General features: G+C 34.1%; 1 protein-coding gene across 3 annotated transcripts in view; it reads left to right on the top strand.

Annotated features, from left to right (window-relative positions):
- The window catches only part of Nlg3 (Neuroligin 3), a 110,184-nt gene that overhangs the window by 71,724 nt on the left and 19,915 nt on the right, over window positions 1-18,545 (top strand). For all 3 annotated transcript variants that reach the window (XM_049842151.2, XM_021341750.3, XM_021341749.3), the window contains exons 4-6: window positions 3,137-3,334; window positions 14,566-14,682; window positions 16,237-16,362. In XM_049842151.2, coding sequence (XP_049698108.1) covers window positions 3,137-3,334; window positions 14,566-14,682; window positions 16,237-16,362 — 441 coding nt within the window. The remainder of the gene's footprint in view (window positions 1-3,136; window positions 3,335-14,565; window positions 14,683-16,236; window positions 16,363-18,545) is intronic.

Here is an 18,545-nt window from a genome sequence, read left to right as displayed (position 1 = left end):
TAGACCTTAAATTAATAACAACCTTATGATAAGCTCCATACTTATCAGATATCATATTAGATTTCTTTTCCACATTCCCAATACAAAATCCAAAGATATTTATAGAAAGGGTACCGTTACGGTATCGACCTTTAAATTCATGTAAGCAAATAGGTAATATCATCTACGTGAAGAAAAGCCACCCACTAAGTCGGGGAAAATATTAAAATTACCTGAAATATCGGATCCAATATCGTATCCAATTAAGTACATGGGAAACTTCCATTTACGATATGGGCTGATTTTTTATTTACCTGGATATATAACGCCTACAATAATGTGCGTCTGTCTAGTATTTTTCCAACTTTATAAGGGTAGGTTTTTAGTAAAACCACAAGCAGGCAGTCCCACCGTTTTTAACCCAAAAAAAAATGAATCGCTATGTATATATGTATGTGTCTGTTTGTGCCCATAAACGGATAAGCCGATTTCATTGAACGTTTGCCTCGTGGCTGTTTCTTAGACACGAGCTTCCAATGACGCCTACAACCTGTAGGTATGAAACATTTTCTAAAACAATGTCTTTGTAAAGAAATACTCAACAATTAATCGCTGCGTAGGTGTATATTGTATGAAGTTGTGGCATTTACAACCTACTGCTCAATCAGGCCCACCCACGCTTTATAACTGTTTGCAAAAGGTAGGTGCGAAAGCAATTCGAACTATCATTAATTATTATTATACATATTGTTCGCACAATATTTACCCACATAAAAGCATCTCAACCATCACACTAGCGGATTTTTACGCTCGGTTTTTCTACGCGGAACCCATTTCTGCTGCAAAAATGTGTGAGGTATCATCGTTTGTAGTTGTCAGTTGACATGGGACCGAGCGTTGCTTCGCGAAAAAACTACGCTGAAAATCTGCTAGTGTGAAAGTGCTGTGATGAATATTGTTGAAAAAAGATCCTGTAAATGATTTTATATTACTCCCCGAAACCCATTTAAACCTTTCTTAATAGGCTTTTATTCCTAATCTGAAGTATTGTTCCGTACCTAAAGGCCATTTTAGCTCAATAAACGCAAACTTAATTGTTTGCGTTAACTCAAACATTAAGGTTACCACTGTACCCTAGATTTTATGGCGCAAACGTAATAAACAAGACGTTAGTGCATTTCTGAGTTACAGACTCGAAAGTTTTCGGTTTTATTTCTATGAAGTTCAATACTAAATGTTTATTACGGTAGGTATTTAGTTTTTATGACTTACGAGCGTTAAAGCTTATGAGCGTTAAATTGGTGAGCCCCAGCTGTCATTATGTACATTTTTGGCAGCCTTCAAGAGTAGTCAGAAGAAAGTCTGTCAATCCGTTTTACCAAATAGTAACAAGATCAAGGACCACAAACAGGTAGTCTCCCCATATAAAACACTGATATTCAGCTACGTCCAGTAAGACTGGAAGCCGACCCCAATATAGTAGACAAAAGGATCGGCAGATGATGAGGTAGGAGTCGAGCACATTACTAAATAAAGTTCTAATCTACAACAGAGAAACACTTCACAAACTCAGAACATTGGAGTTACCTAGATGTAAAATACAAGACAGATCGATAAACTTAGAATGAAGTAATATATTTCAATAAATACTGGAACGTTCCCAACCGTTTGTTACTCAACTGTTTTAACAAAGACTAATTTCTAGGAGCTAGTAATTGCTCGGTACTTTTGTGTTCGTCCCGGGGAAGTTTACTCAAATAGTTTACTACTATTGTGTGAATTCTAGTGTGTTAATAATGAGAAAGAATTGTCACATTTTTATTAAAGGTAATATTATAATTATTCTGTTAAGTATTTCTGTGTAAGTCATTAAAATATTCATTGTTATCCTTGATAGGAAGGAATAATAAAATAATGTAGGTAGTTCTTTTTCTTAATTTTATGTTGGAAATCTTTGGCAGCAATTATAAATGAATTATTATAACTCTTAGCATTTTCTACTACCGTCGTATCTAATTACCTAGCATTTTGGTTATTTAACGACATATATTTCGAGTTAAGAGAATCAAAAACATAAACAAAAGTAAATACTAATCCAATAAATGGTGCCAAACTAGTTGATCAAATAAAAATCCTATATTTTAACGTTGCTAGATCAAAACGAAAATACATTTTTACGTGAAAATATATAAACAAATCTAATTTGAAAAAAAAAACTCGATAGATAAAATTGAATCAACCCGTGTGACGATACCGATCTACGTAACGTGTGAAAGATTTCTGCTAACAATGTTTGTGAAAAATAAAATAAATATGTATATATTTTTTTGCGATACGTATAACAACATTTAAGTAAAATATATTTTTTTGGGGCACGCAATTTATTTTTATAACATCATTATACTTTGAAATCGCGCAATCTCTTCAAAATGAGATAGATACATTTGTGTATATTACACGACTCGTTCAATGTTAACGAGATAGACCCAAATATTTAAAGAGAATTCAGTTGTAATCCTCGTATGTTATTTCAAACGAAAACGATTAAATTTCATGCAATTTTCTTATCTAATACCTACCTCTGTACATATATTCTTACTAGTGAAATTCTATTCAGCTATATTATCTTTCACACAAGAATTTCATCAATCGTTCTACCTATCTATCTACCTTCATCGCCTTCCAAACTTAGTCAATGGTTAATATATTATTAGAATAGGACGGAGCCTATCTGTTTTCTTTTAAATATTTATCTCATTGTGACCCCGTAGGTAGTTTAGAAGGATATCCATTTAATATTTAAGGTTACTCTACATCACGCCATTATTTCCCTGAAGAATAAGCGCTGTATTCAGTTTGTTAAGTTTAATAATATGAGAAAAGTCTAGACGGATGATAAAGTCTAGGTAATATAGAATGTGACCTGATAAATCTAACAAATCAAAATTGCCCGATTATAAAGCAATTTTACTTACTTTGTATTCAACAAAATATTGATTTTGTACCTGGAATTATATCAGATTTTTATTAATGTAGCCTAAGAAAATGAATTTTATGTATAATAATTACCATAACCTACTCAAACGTTCTCAGACCACTCTACAAAGGACTTAACAAATACCTCATGACAAAATCTCATCTATTATTTTCTTGACAGGTTTCCTCAACCCTCGATCAGACGAATATCCTCGTTCACCCGCTAACTACGGTCTCATGGACCAGATAGCAGCCCTCCACTGGATCAAGGAAAACGTGGCTGTCTTCGGAGGTGACCCCACTAATGTCACCTTGATGGGACATGGTACGGGAGCCGCCTGCGTGCATTTCTTGCTCACATCCTTGGCAGTGCCAGAAGGTAAGTCTAACTTTAGGTCATCCTTTCAAAAATTTTAAGCGGAGTTTCGTCCATCTATGTTACAAGTTATATAAAATACACAGCCAGTAAATAGATAATGCTTTAATTTAAGGAAAAGGCAGCTAATAATATTAGTTAATCACCATTTAAATACTTACTGCTGTGTCTGCGGTCACTTACGAAGTATTCCGTGAAAAATATCTCTGTGAACTTTGGTAGCTAAAAATTAAAATACCGAGTAAACATGTAGCATTTATGTTCAGTTAAAACGTCCTTAAAAGTGAAATGCATTAAAAAAAAATACAACTAAATTACGAACTGCTTTTCAAAATCTCTACTCGAAACACCCTATAATGTTATTCTATAAACACTTTAACACGTTCGGTACACGTCTTCAAAATATTGACGCCATCGGGACCCTCGGGTCTACGTCAGCAATATTTTGGCAGTAAACTACAAAAGATAATGCACTTCGATGGTCCATTAACCGCAAAGGCTCATACATAACTGCTGTTGTGGCACATTATCTAGAGTAAAAAAAATTGAAAAAAGTTTATTGATATTTTGTTCCTTGAATAGACCAATTTAGTGACCATCATATAACAAGCCTTTTCCTAACTACATGCTATGCTAAATAATCATAATTAATATTCCATTATAAGTGAGTTAGATTACATCAAGCTTTCATTTGTTATAAAACATGTAACATTCAATGCGATGTTGAAGTAGACTTCCAATCTATTTATACATTTTTAACACGCCTATTTCTAGTTTTAAACGTAATCATGCAAATTCTGCTTCAAAGTGCTAAAAATCTTTACCAGATTCACGAAACGTTAACACAAGAGACCAAAATCTGTTATTTTTGCTTCCATTTTGGTGCACATGTAAACTGAGTGCGACACTAACAAAATGCTGTGTAAGATGTTTGGCACCCAACGTTGTGCACACGGCCTTATCTCAGCTGCGTTACGTTAACAGAGTGGGTTTAGAGTAAAGCTGGGTGCTCACTAAGTTGTTAAGTTGTAAGTGCAAAATTTTTTGGTAGTTTTTTTTTTGAGTTGGTGTTTTTAATAGAGCAAAAACTATGCGTTTTGTGTCAGTGACAACTGAAAATCTGCAACTTGAGTATTGCATTGGTTAATGGTACAGATAGAGAATGACTCCAACCTTATTTTATTCAAGAACAAACCATTTGATGGAGTCTATAAAAAAATCTATAGTATCTAATGTAGCTACTAAGATACCTCTGAAATATCTTTCATTATAAGCCAGTATTCACAGCTACGTGACAGTATTGGTACATTACCTTTATCAGTATGTGGCCATGTGCAAACTGTCCTAACTTACTGGTACATTGGCAATGTTTGTGTTAACCATACGTTTGGTGTTATGATACCCTGGTAGTTTTCTCGGTTTAAAGTGGAAAGGTAAATTGTTTTAATATCTTGCAAACTATGAGAAATTAAACTCTTTAATTGTTAAGAAAAAAGTAACTATAGTTTTATATCAAGTGTCTGAAAATAGTAAAAAAATACTACCTAAATATTGTTTTACCCCATTGACTGAAGAAGGTTACATGAACTTTTTATCCAGGTGCGCAAAGTAAGAACCACACAGAACACTTACTTGGTAATATTAATTGAACACGGAAATAAACTGTTATGTATTCTAGAAGATCTTTAACTTAATCATCCAACATCCCATAAGATGGGTGCAAAATCACAAAATGTAACATTTTATGGTGAGTACACACCATAAAGTTACTGCAACGTTACGGGGTTCTCTTTACCCTATTACCGAAACAGGGTGGGCCCCCATAAACCACGGTATATCTGCATACCCAGCCGTGGTTAAAATCATCCCGTATAAACGCGCGGTACCATTTAGCATATTAGAGATCAGAGCTGTGTAATGTTGCATGTAGCTATGTAGGTAAACGTTTCAGTTTAAGTTGAAAATAATCACGATGAAAAAATATATTTTTATACGCAGATATTGTCTGGTTTTTCAAGCTGACACTGCATTAAACTTTAATTAAAATAGAAAAATATTGCCAAATGCAGTTGTTTCGGAATTTTTTTCATACACATTTCAATAAGCAAAGTAAAATGACCAAGAAAAATATCTGTAAATTGAGTTAAGATACCATTAAAAAATCTTTAAATTGACTTTATCCAACATCAGTTTTCATGTATCAAGTTTAACGTAACAAATTGACTGCCTAGAGACTAGTTGCCCAGTATCTAAGGCGAGATTCCACAGATGTACGCCACTAGAGGAACGACATGGGGAACTGAAACACATAAATACTTCTTCTAGTCTATCCGTTCTAACTAACAGTAACAAGCTGAGTGCGAACATTTCTAAAATGTCCGAGAAATTCTGAGCTTTGTGCGCGAACACGTGTTAGCAGTGGACTCATGCCGCGTATAATTTTTTGTATGCGAACAATTTAGGCGGAACTTTGCGATTATATTTAATAAAATTAAACAATTATTTAACAATCTTAAACAAGATGGATAACAAAAGAAGCTCAATAAAGACCTTCAATGAAATAGATGAGAACTGGGATATAGAAAGTGACTTTAAAGTTAGACTAATTGTTGGAGTCTACGGTCCTGATGAAAGTATCAACAGAACTTAACTTTATTTCACTTTATTCTTTATTTCACTATATACTTATTTCTTTCTTTGGCGGCATTACTAAAAGATAAAGAGAAAGTAAATCGCTGATGCAATTTATCGCGGTTTGAGAGTGGTAGTCTTGGATTCCCTAAATGAGCGGGTAAAATGTGGGTATAATAATTTCTGTTTAAGTAAACTTACCAGAACTATTGCTTAATTATTGAAATTGAAAGATAGATCTCAAAATCGTGTTCTAGCTAAGACTTGGATACGATTTACAGTTTTTAGTAAACTCTAGGCAGCTAATATTAGAGATGGATGATCTTAAGCAAATAATTACATTTAACGTGCATATTTAACGTTCCTGTACTCAAAATATTGTATTAACCAAAATTCGCAAAAGAAAATTATAAAACCAAATGTACAATTAAAAGTGGGCTCATTAAATTAGCACCTTTCACGTCAGAATATTACCAAAGGACACCACTCTTCACTTACCATTTCACGTGAAAGGTCAAAACGCATGCAAGTCTATGAAGAGATATACATATCGTGGTGAAATGTATCCTATCTGCATAGTTGACAGTCCCAAACGATCTATTTGAAACGTTCGGAAACAGATGCAGTGGGATAATTGGACATGAAATAGGTTTATCAAGCGATCGGTGAGGATGGTTTGTGCTGCTATCAATATCTTTAGGTATTAGGCTAGTTCCGTTTTACTCGAAATGTGGAAGTTTCATTGTTGGTTATGTAATTTTTGCAACACGTTTTATGCCCTTATAGTTGAGTACCATGATGTCCTCAGAAAAAGTATTTGCTCGTTATTCATTAACACTTTGAAGTCTTATCGCTGCTGTGAAGTAAGTTAACTTATTAATCTGTGGATGATGTTCATAATAATAATATTTTCTACACGAGATAATCCTCCTATATTGTTGTATATAATTTTATTGGAATTTAAATGCCAATTAATCTACACTTACCTCCAATTTCGTGGCCACACTTTTAAGGAAGTAATTTTGCGTTCAGTTCCCACCGAAAGCCCCTCGCAGCATACCTGATGAAGGGAACAAAACAATTTGGGTTCAAACTTCGTAAAACTAAAATAAAATCCAATGCACCTTATCCCAACGGGATAGAGAATACTTTTGAATAAACATTCGTTAATTTCCTTCTGGATTTTATCGGCAAAACTATCTCGTAACTTATGTAAAGGGAATAAGGACTAGTTTCGAGTGAAGTTTTAGTTAATTTTGTTTCAGTTTGTTTGCTTATTATGGAGCCGGTTTTAATGTGGGATACTAATGACGTTTTGATATTAATAGAGGTGCAAAGTTAATTTATAGTTGGATAAATAACATTGTTTTAATTTCTGGAATTATTCAAAAGGTTTATTTTGAATCGAGTTTTTTGTTTTATTCTCTTATTTCTGAATAAGTACGCTAATTGGTTTTAATTTACAACGTAATATTACAAAAAATGCTGTACTAAATGTACAGAATTCGTATGTTTTACCAAGTATTTTTATACGTTTAACAAAATAAAATATAGACGAAGTTGAAATAGTACGTCAAATACATTGCCAAAAAAGATGCTCTTAAAATTAAACCACGCCATCCAAAATTAAATTTATCAAACCAAAGCATTTAAAATATTATAACTATCATCATTAATTTCAGAATTAGCCTTTCATTCTGGCATTAAAACAGAAACAAAGCGACCACAATATAAATTCGTCACTATTTAACACAAAAAGTAATTGAAATGCTTCAAAACGTTTTTTAAACACAATAGGTTTAATAAAAATTCAGCATCAGTAAAGGTTTATTTCAAAAGCAATATTTATTTTTCATTGAATTTCATATAACTCGCGTGAACTGAATCCATTTGATTATTCACATATTCATGCGTCTCTGTTAAAATACGTCTGTCTATATGCATAAGGTGATAGTCAGTTGACGTGATCGAAAACTATTTTTGTAAACTTGGAATTTTATGACGATTGATTTATGCATGATCATTCTGTATTCCGGGTAGTTAGTTTGTTTGTTTAATTTTGGTTTTGTTTTTAAAGTTTCCTGCTATTTGATTGGGTGTATTTTGTGTTCAATTTATTCAATTCATGATCAATTTTTTTGTAGGTTGCAAATTACTCAGCTGGTTACTTGAATTCAAAAGCATTAATTTGGAACCCTTACATGTTAGATTTCGGATTTCCAACAAAAATCCAAATAAATAACGAAATAACGAACTTTTTATCCGAGTGCGAGAAGTTGTTCCCTTGGAACGCGGATAAAATCATTGGCAGAACAATTATAGTCTTTATCTGTCTAGATATTTCTTATGAGAAATGTCTAGATTTTTCTGGCACATACAAGTCCCATTCATTCGCATGATTGTACGAAGATTCGCTCCATCTTATTACACCTTGGAAATATTTCGTATCAGCGCTGCGCCCTTATTCAATTCCAACTTGCAAATACCCAGGCTACAATATATTACGTGCAATACAGAATATTCTGTGATATTTCAAAACATTATCATACGTTTTATTCTTTACCTATTAAGCTCTAGTGTAGAAAAGTCATTGAAATGTTTTGCCAGTCATTACGTGTAGCCTTACTAAGAAGTTGCTCAGACCACTGGGTTGAGGAGGTCAGATAGGCAGTCGCTACTTGTAAAACACTGATACTGACCTACCTCTATGTGACTTGTTGGCCAAGAAGCCTATCCCTACATAGTTAGGAAATGACTAGACAGATGCTTTCGTTCGATCAAACTTTACTGAACAATTAATTATTATAATCTATGGTTAATTTAAAGTATCGAATGTCTAATTAATAACGTGTAGTATTTAATAGGTCACAATATTGTTACTCTATTGCGGTAAACGATACGATGATTTATTTTGGGCATGTTACTGTGTTGGGTGATAAATTAATACTTTGTGAAGGTATCAAATAATGTCCAAATGGAACAGAGATAACTATAAAATGGGGCTATGTTTTAAGTGTGGGCTGCGATTAAATTAGTGTCAGGTTTGAAAGAGTACTACACTATGGGAATACCATCGGATTATCAGGATTATGAGTCCTTAATTGTTTCGGCTTTAGGTACTTTTATGAATAAGTAGATATGTGATGTAATTCATTATCAAAGAATTGCAATGGTAATCAAAAAAGTGCGCCCGATGCATTCTGAAGGAAAAATCTTGCTTATCTATAATACCAAGTGGACTATTGAGTACCCACACGTAACAACAAAACAATGAAACGTAATTTCTTTGAGAAAAACTCGATAGAGAACAATATCTTCGTTTATTGTTGAGTTTTATGTACCTCACGTAGCAAACTGGGCTTGAAACAACATCATTCCATGGTTTATTGTTCCGTTAGTTTGCTTTTGTAATTAAAACCAGTATTCTACTCGAATGTTGTGGATTCTTCGCCATTTCCCGTTTTCCGAAATGAGTTTTATTTATTTTTGCATTTCGCTCCGACGTAGGAAGTGTTCGGAAATGGGAATTGCTATGAAAGTGCCTTTATGGAATTAGAGTTTTGTTCTTCGTTTGTTTTCTTTTTGCTTTTCTGCAGGTGATTGGCTTGAAATATGTATTGGGAATTGAATTTGTACTGTGTGGTTCATTTGTTTCAATGTATAATAATGTTCTAGTGTATTCCAAGGGCAGAATTGGGTAAGTAGTTCAACATACATGATATTATTTGTTATTGTTGACGAAGAAGTCGACGTACATAAGGAACCCATTTAAAAGGGTTCTTTGTAAAACACATGCAAATTATACAGTACGTTATTTCCATAAATTTTGGTGCAGAATATAAAATAACAAGGAAAATTGTTGCAAAGATAACCATAATACCCACCGAACGGGTGAGGAATAAATTTCAGAAAAGAACAATGAAAAAATCGATGAACATAAATTATAGCGCCAAAATGAATAACGACCTCTTCTGGATGTATTGAAAGTGAGCCAGCTAGAGATAGTGCTATAAATGTGAAATAAAACATAGATATTGAACGTCCAGATAAACGCAGACATCCTTTGAAATTCATCGTATTCCACACGTCTTTGTCCAGTATAAGAATTCCATTCTCACATTTCGCAGCGAAGCATAGAAATTTCTAGAAAATCTTTTGTACGACAAAATGAAACACAGATGCAATTTCCATTTATTAATTACAACATCTCGTTAAACTACTAAAACCGAGCATAATAAAGCAAGCGACGAGACAAAGCCCACACGAAAATGGAACAAAAATCATTTCATTTGGAACTGAGTCTGGGAATAAGCAACCGCTTCAATTCAACGTATGCAGTCTGCAATTCCCGCTGAAAAGGGTTACCATTCATCTTATTTCACGGACATCGACCTACATTGAGTTTGAGAAATGCGGCTATTTTGAACTAGCCAGGCGCCATTGTTCGGAGCGAATTGAGATGGTGGAGCGATGACTATCATTTTTGTCTGAAGTGTTCGGGGTATGTTAGCCGGAAAATATGTTGATGGCTGGAATTTAGGGTAGTTGTGTGAATGTGGGCTTTCATTAACTCTATAAGCGAGACATACCAATACTTAAACGTGACTTAACTTTAAGTTGATGTAATTTTCGTAATCTTTACAGAAATAGAATGTTTGAGCTGACTTTAAAATCAAGTGGCATTTCAATGTTTGGACAGTCCTACTGTTAGGCTTAGAAAGTATTTAAGATAAGCTTCAAACACATAAAACAAAGATGATGTTACAAAAACTACTTTGTGTAAAAAAAACTTTTTGTGAAACATCCAAAAACCATGTATTTACCATAAACTTGTCAATACATGTATAACATAACACAACAAAGCACCAAATACCATTCATGTACACAACTGCACTTATGCAACTTCAGACCGCGTTTTAATCAAATCTGAAACGCGGAGGAATATTATATCCTCCCACTGAGCTATCTCAAAGATACTCAGATCTGTTCTTATTTTGCCTCGTTGCCTCGAAGCAGACGCTAATATGCGCTTATTTTTAAGTCTATTAAGAAAGCTGTGCTCGAAAATCTGCTTTAAGCTCTTTGAGTAAGCGTTCCAATTACATTATTACTGGTATCTTTTGTTGCTCCAGTTGTCGTTGTGCTTTGGTATTTAATGGAATCGGGATTATTTTTATTTGCTTGGTTATATTTGCACGGAATTAGGGAATCTAAACTATTTTGGTTATACATATATGCTTTACTGTTTTCCGATAACTTATTACTGACTGCCCTATATTTAACTCTAAAAAACCATCTCCATCTCTTCTGTAAAAACAGCTATACATATAATCACTACTTAATAGTAACGCATATATCAATATATATTTATGTAGCCAATCCGTATCAAACTACATTGAGTATAACTAAAAATCTCATACACCTATATTCATATTCATATTCATTTATTTGCATTCTCTCATCGTGCATCAGAGAATAAGTTAAAGGTCTTTGCAATTTAATGTTCCAATTTTAAAAATCCTAACTGATCATTTATTTCCAATACAAAAACCCTCAACGCAGAACGATTGACTCCAATTCATTCAAGTTACTTGATAAATCGTGGTCGGTATTAAAATGAAGAGTATCTTGATATTGAAACCAGTGTTTCTTTTATTTCTTCCCCGTTTGTTCCGGTACGGCACAAAGACTAATGAAGAGATATTAATAAGGTTCCCTCTTTGAGAGTAAACAACTCGCAAAACAAAGGAATAAAGAAAAATCACAAATGAAGAGGGCTAGTGAGGGTCGTTATCGTTTTTGGTGTTTTATTTTTTATTGTTTTGTACTAAGCATTTTGTGTAGCTCTTAACAAAGGAATATAATTTTACGTAATTTATAAGTTCATTTTTGACCTTGGAATTGTTACCCATTCTGACCTTGGAATAGCTTCCTTTACGTTATGACCTTGGAATAAAGATTTTAAACAAAAGTTGTCAAAAAAGCTGTGATTATAACACAAAAATAAAATAAACGAACAAAGACTTTCTTAACTCATTCCGCAAAAATACAAGACATGACATCTCCAAACCGTTTATCCAGGGCAAAAATAAAAGTACAAATCCCTGTAAGTGACATTTTTACATCCATACATTTAGCTGAAGCTTTCATTTCGTTGGTGGATGCTCGCCGACGTCGCATAGAAATGGGTATTCCTTAAGATGTGATAGTAATTTAGTTTTTAAAAGCATCTCCTCCACGAGAACTCCGGGATTCGTTAATTTTATAGTTATTTCTTCGTGTTTGAGATTAAAAATGTTTTGAAGCTCCTCTATTTTGGATTACGGTCTTTCCTAATTAAAGCGGTATGCATTTTGTTGGTAGATAGAAGCTTTTTAAGCAAAAAGAAACTCTTACCTAATTGGCTGGAAAAATACAAGAATATTTTAAAATGAATATTTCCATTAGAAATAGCAGTTTGGCTATTTATCCAGTCCGTATTTTTAGCTGAAAAAATAAATAAATGCATCTTGAAGCAAGGTCAAATTCCAAAACAAGATTTTTTTTAAATAAATTGATTTATTTAAGAGGGAAGGTTTTAGTTTATAAGTAATTTATACCCGTACAAAGCCGGGGCGAGTCGCTAATATACTTAAGCTAAAGAGTTTCGTGAAAAGGTTATCTTAGCTTGCTTTTCTACTAAATGGCTAGAAAACTTCTATCTGCATTGAAGATGTCTGTGCGAAGCGCCATTTCAGTTTAATGTTTGGAACGAGCAAAATACTAAACAAAGCGAGTAAATTCTTTCTTGTTACCTCCTTCTTTCTTTATTTTTGAAGGAATAATCCTTTGTCTAAGTACTTTCATGATTATGGAACTACTATTTTAGTCCTTTTTCTGCATCAAGAACTCATAAAATAGTCTTTCTTATAACGTACCTTTTATCCTTGTTGGCAGTGTCAACTCTCTGACTGAAAATACTTCTTTGACTAGATACTTTTCTATCTACAATTCCAAGAAAAACACGTACTTATAATGTCACGTCACATTAAAAAGTGCTTAAGCGACTATTTCGCTAGCTCATCTTTCTGCAACTTCCTACTAACATAAAGACGTTCTCAAAAGTCCATTATTAAGAATTACCACTTACCCAACAATGTCTCTCTAGACACCCCTAATCGGGTGTTTTCTCACAATTGAAACTATCGCCGACCCAGTTGTGAGCCTCAAGTCTTCGCCACGTTCTAGCTTTACATTTTATTTCCATTCCGACAGGCGAACGAAGGAAAATATCTAGTTTTTAGCAGACTTTTATTATTATGTTTACTTGCACGGAAATATTTATGACAGGCAAAGTATTGACGCTTTATCGCGATGAACACGAGTTTCTTCTGAGAATGTCTTATTGAATGTTGCGATATTAATGTCATTCGTAGTGAAGAAATATTTGCTTATTGTGTTGCAAGAAATATTATTCTGTTAGAGTCTACTAAAATTTTCATTTTAAACTAAGAATCACTCTTCTATATCAGTGCATTAACACCTATAAAAAAAAACTATAAAGACAAGAATATATTTATTACAAAATAGAGGCTTGTCATCAGGTTGATGATATTAATATAAAAAAAAAAACTGGATTTTGGGTAGTCAAACAAAAAATGAATCGTCATACTAACGCAACGTCAAAAAAAAAGCAGCAAAAATATTTACCAACCACAACAGAACATTCCAACTTTAAATCTCCACGTTATGTATCGCTCAAAACTTTTCCTATGAAAAACAAGCGAACACGTGTACCAACTATTTGGACGGAAAATTGAAGTATATCTACACCAAGATTTCCCTCGCGAGTACTTCACTTTAAAACGTTGACGATGCTTCGTTTGACGTTCCAGATTCTGATAGACAAACAAGATAAAGTGCTCCAACAAATTAGGAACGTGAAAATGTTGGGCTATTGTACGAACTTGTTGAAGATGATGAAGATTGAAAGCGTTTTATCGAAGCTGAGTAAAATTCGATAGGTTCGATGTTGGTTTTGGTATCGCTCTTGGACTATGATATGGTACCAAGAAATAGGCTCTACCATTAACAGATCTGTAATAGATTACTTCTAATTGCTTATTCTACCTATCAAATTATTTAAGAGGGAACGAAACAATACTCTGCGATACTCTTTGATATTAAAATAATTTGATAGTGAAGTAACCATAAAACCCTACGAAAGAATCCTTTGGTCTACACGGAGCCTTACATATAAGTAACATCCTTGCAGAACGGTTAAATTGTCAATCCACTATGTTAAACGCGATAAAATTATGTACCTCGTTATCTATCCCAAAAACTCATCATCCCAAAGTGTTTCAAGCAATAAACATCTGTAAACAGTATTTGCGGAAATAAGCTTGTTTTGAAACCGTTTTAAAATTCTTGGAAAACGTTTCTGTTATCGTCAGTACCTTGTGAATATTTTAAAATATCCAAGACTTGCATTTTTATAATAATAGTGCTGACAATTTAGACTATTCTATAGCTTTGTTTGTAAAAACAGCAACCAAGCCATTAAAGAAAAGATTGTATGTATCAAGTTTTGCAAATGTATTGACTTTGTGAATTTGTTTCAGGACTACTGTTTCACAGAGCAGTTCTCATGTCAGGATCTGGACTGAGTCCGTGGTCCCTCGTTGCTGACCCTAGCAAATACGCCGCGATAGTGGCCACACATGCCAATTGTTCCCCAGGTAATTATTATTAATATTCATTAATTTACTTTATAGTGATTTTTTAGGGAATCATTTTATGTAGGTACCTGATAGAGATTGCCATTCTCCGTATGTACACTTCAATCGATTTTAATTCAGTCATATCGAATATGAAAATCGGTATCTGTTATGTATTGTCACTACTACTCCATCAAATCCTGATAAAAGATACACATCAAATGTCCAAACGCTATGTTTATCTCTGCGCTAAACTAGTCCACACGCAGTAGACAACCCAGTAAGTTGTTGTTAAGTGAACTGCCACAGTATTGGGGCATCACGCTTGGCAATCCTCCAACTGACGCACGTGGTGCCTCCCAACGCGACACACTTCAAGTTACCAGCTTTGAAAACCCCTACCATAAAGCCACCTAAAATTTTCAAGAAAAATACAGACTTTATAAAAATGTATTAAGAATTTCATCCCGCAGATTTAGAGACAGCATTTTCTTTAATGGCTAGAAAGAAAGATTGCAAAGAAACTATTTTGACCTCTCGCACAGTTCCGCAAAATAAAAGACAAATGGAAAAAAATATGAATACCGATTCTTGAAAAGGTTCCGACCTCAGTATGCTGCAACCTCGCAATGCTGCTACGGTATTCTGATAGTACAATAGTCAAGAAAGAAAAGGAATGGACCAAGTTGAGCATTCCAAAATGAATAATCAGTTCCTGAAATAGCGAGACTGTTTCCTTGGAACATAGTTAACATTCCTTTTTAATTGGAAAATACATTTTCCATTCTGTCAACAGTCGCAACGTAGATTATAAATACTTGATGAATTCCTTAATAAATCAACACTGATTACTTTGCTAGAAGGCATTACGGTCACTGAAGATTTTTGGGTGATAGACAAAGATTGTTTCATTATGAATTCCCAAAATATATCTCTAAGCTTTAAAGTGATCTAGATAGAGGAAACCTTTCACCATTCAAATAATAGCAGCGACCTAATTCATATTCAGATGCATTACGTCACTTGCAACATGCTAAAATTCTCCGGGACGAAAATGGCCGACCGTCCAATTGTGTCACAGAAGCCGAGTCACTAGTGGTATTAAGTGCAATGTGAAGCGCTGTGTTTAGTTTGGACGGTGACATGAATACCAGTGACAATGGAGTGACACCTGGAGTTTAGAGCTCAGCAGCTCAACTGTTCTGTAAGGGAATTATAGGTGATAGTCACGTGCTTGTAGTTTGTGAAATGAGACTACTGAGAGACAAGGAATGCTAGGAGCGATGATAAATAATAAATACGCTAGACGATGTGTATCTAGTTAATTGATTGAATGGTCCTTCAAAGAGTACGCTAATATTACGAAATTAGGTCTTCTGTAATGAAAAGTTTGATTTGGAATTTCACACAGCCCAATTACCTAACACCTGTACTCAAACTAATTCCCAAAAACAAGTGACACAATAGAGAAAGTATAAAACAACAAACATACATCAACAAAATTATTAATTGTTCCGTATAACACGTACGAGGAAGTAGCAAACAATATGATTAACAAAGCAACTTTGTCCGCAGAACTAACACCGCCAGCGTTGCTCCGGTGTTTACGCGAGCGCCCGCTTGAGGCGCTACTGTCGGCACCAGTTCAGGCGCCCGACTTCGCCTATGCCTTCGGGCCTAGCGTCGACGGTGTTGTTATAGGTAAAGTATCATGTAAATATGTAGTAGCAGCTTTATTATATTCATTTATGCCATGGGCTGTTTGAACGCTACTTTTATATTAGTGTTTTGCTTTTCCTACTTTGATATTTCATCTTTGTAAGTCGTAGGTGTACGTTTTGTGACGAAAAGTCAAGATTTTATTTTATCTGAAGCAACTTTTAAAATAATTCCGATAAAATGTTTTCAAGGAACACAAAAGGTCGTTTATTTTTGGACGGGCACTTCTTAATATTTTCTAACTTTGCCAAAAAGATTTGTGTCAAGATTAATAAACATTCACTTCTATTGACGAGTATTTCAAAAAAGAAATCTTATTTCCAAATATATTTTGTCTATAAATATACAAAGACGTCTACAATGGAATCGCCATTTTTATTACATCAATCGCAGCCCTCAATAAACTTATAACAGCGCTATTATTGTATAAACAAGAAATTGTATTCGCAACTGAAATATAGAAAAAATTTTCTCAACGCTAGATCAGGAAAAAAATTAACTTATATTAATAAAGGAAAAGATACCAATTTCGGGCTATCTAACAAATATGATAGGTCTTCCAATTTAGATGAAACAGTATAAAGGAAAAGTAATTTATTTCCAAGAAGGTAATGTAAGTAACGCAGCTGATAACGTTATCTCATATAATCATGATAATTACATTGTGGATGTTCCAAACAGACGAGGGATAAGCGAATTAATGAGTACTATAAGAAAATAATATTTTATTCTTCCATCGACGGAACTCGACGTCAAAAAGAAATATCCTTTCTAGGACATTGTAAGTACAATTTCGTAGTTACGACTCAATTTTATTGGCGAGCGCCCAAATAGTTTATCGATACATTTCGGCCCAATGGGAGACCACAACAAAACTAATTACGAAAACATTCTTTGATTATCTCCTAAGTTTGGGATTGTTGGTAAATATTTTGAGAATCTTAAACCAATAGCAATTTGTTTGTTTTCATCAAGTATTACTGTGGTTTATTAAAATTTTACTAAACAAATTTAAATATTCCAACTTCTAAAAATTCTATAACCACAGCACAATCTTTAAGATATTTCATCGAGTCGGATTCATAAATCCGTTCACCGTTCACTGTAGCCCACACAGCCGTTACTAGTTTAATCATTTTGTTTTCTTTTTCTTCATAATCACTGTTCTATTGTTTGTCTCGGGCTTTGCGGCTAAGACTGATCTCTGCAACGTACTTTTACAAATCTTCGCTGGAACCAACAGCTGTTAAGAACTGAGGAATTAAAGCGAGGATTTGTTGCAATTCATTTGGATGACCCGAGCGCTTCTGTAGATGAGCATTGCGAATTTCTTAGCGGAGATTTAATGCTGTTTAAGAAAGGGTAAATAAAGGATTCCGGAATTGGGTTAAGAGAGTTTACGTGGACGTTTTGAATGTCTTTTGTTAGTAGGTACAGGAAATGATAGGAATAGATTTTAAACAGTCAATTTAAAACGCGTTTAGATGAAGATAGAAAAGATTTGCATCACTTGCTACTAAATTAGGTATGAAAGACATTTTTATTTAAGGACTAGCTGTTGCCCGCGACTTCGTCTGCGTGGGCAATTTGGAATTGTCAAAATACTACTTATGCCGTAGCGTAGGTGTATTCTTTTACATAACAATATAATTAATATTACCACTTAGCAGCAGCACGGGTTGATCAATCAAGGTGGTGTCGACGATGTGTGACTATTTATCTAAACAAAAGAAGTAAAGTTTGTGACGTTGAGGAAATCTCTGGATCTAGTCAACCGATTTGGAAAATTATTACGTAATTCTCACATAAAACAAAGGTCTGACAAAGTTGTCATTTGTACATTTTCTGCAGCAGCTGCGACAAATCAGGAGCCAGAAAGTCTGTCAAACAGTTTTACTTACCATGGACTTACCATGGATAACGCGGTGTCTAGTTCACTGGGTTGAAGAGATCAGATAGACACTCCAAGTAAACATTGGTACTCAAAAAGATTCGGTTTGACTGGAAGCCAACACCCACACAATTGAGGAATAGCTGAGTGGATGATGACTGAGTCATCAGGCAAGCGCATAGTTTCACTACTTGTATTTCGAGGATTTTCTGTGCACTCACTCACTATGTTATGTTGGAATTCCACCGAAATGTTTGCATTCGTTCACGATCAG

This window comes from Helicoverpa armigera, chromosome 5 (assembly GCF_030705265.1).
Source record: "Helicoverpa armigera isolate CAAS_96S chromosome 5, ASM3070526v1, whole genome shotgun sequence".
In the NCBI taxonomy this organism is placed as follows: Eukaryota; Metazoa; Arthropoda; class Insecta; order Lepidoptera; family Noctuidae; genus Helicoverpa; species Helicoverpa armigera.
The sequence above is the reverse complement of the archived record's forward strand: the minus strand, read 5'-3'. Positions and strand labels throughout refer to the sequence as shown.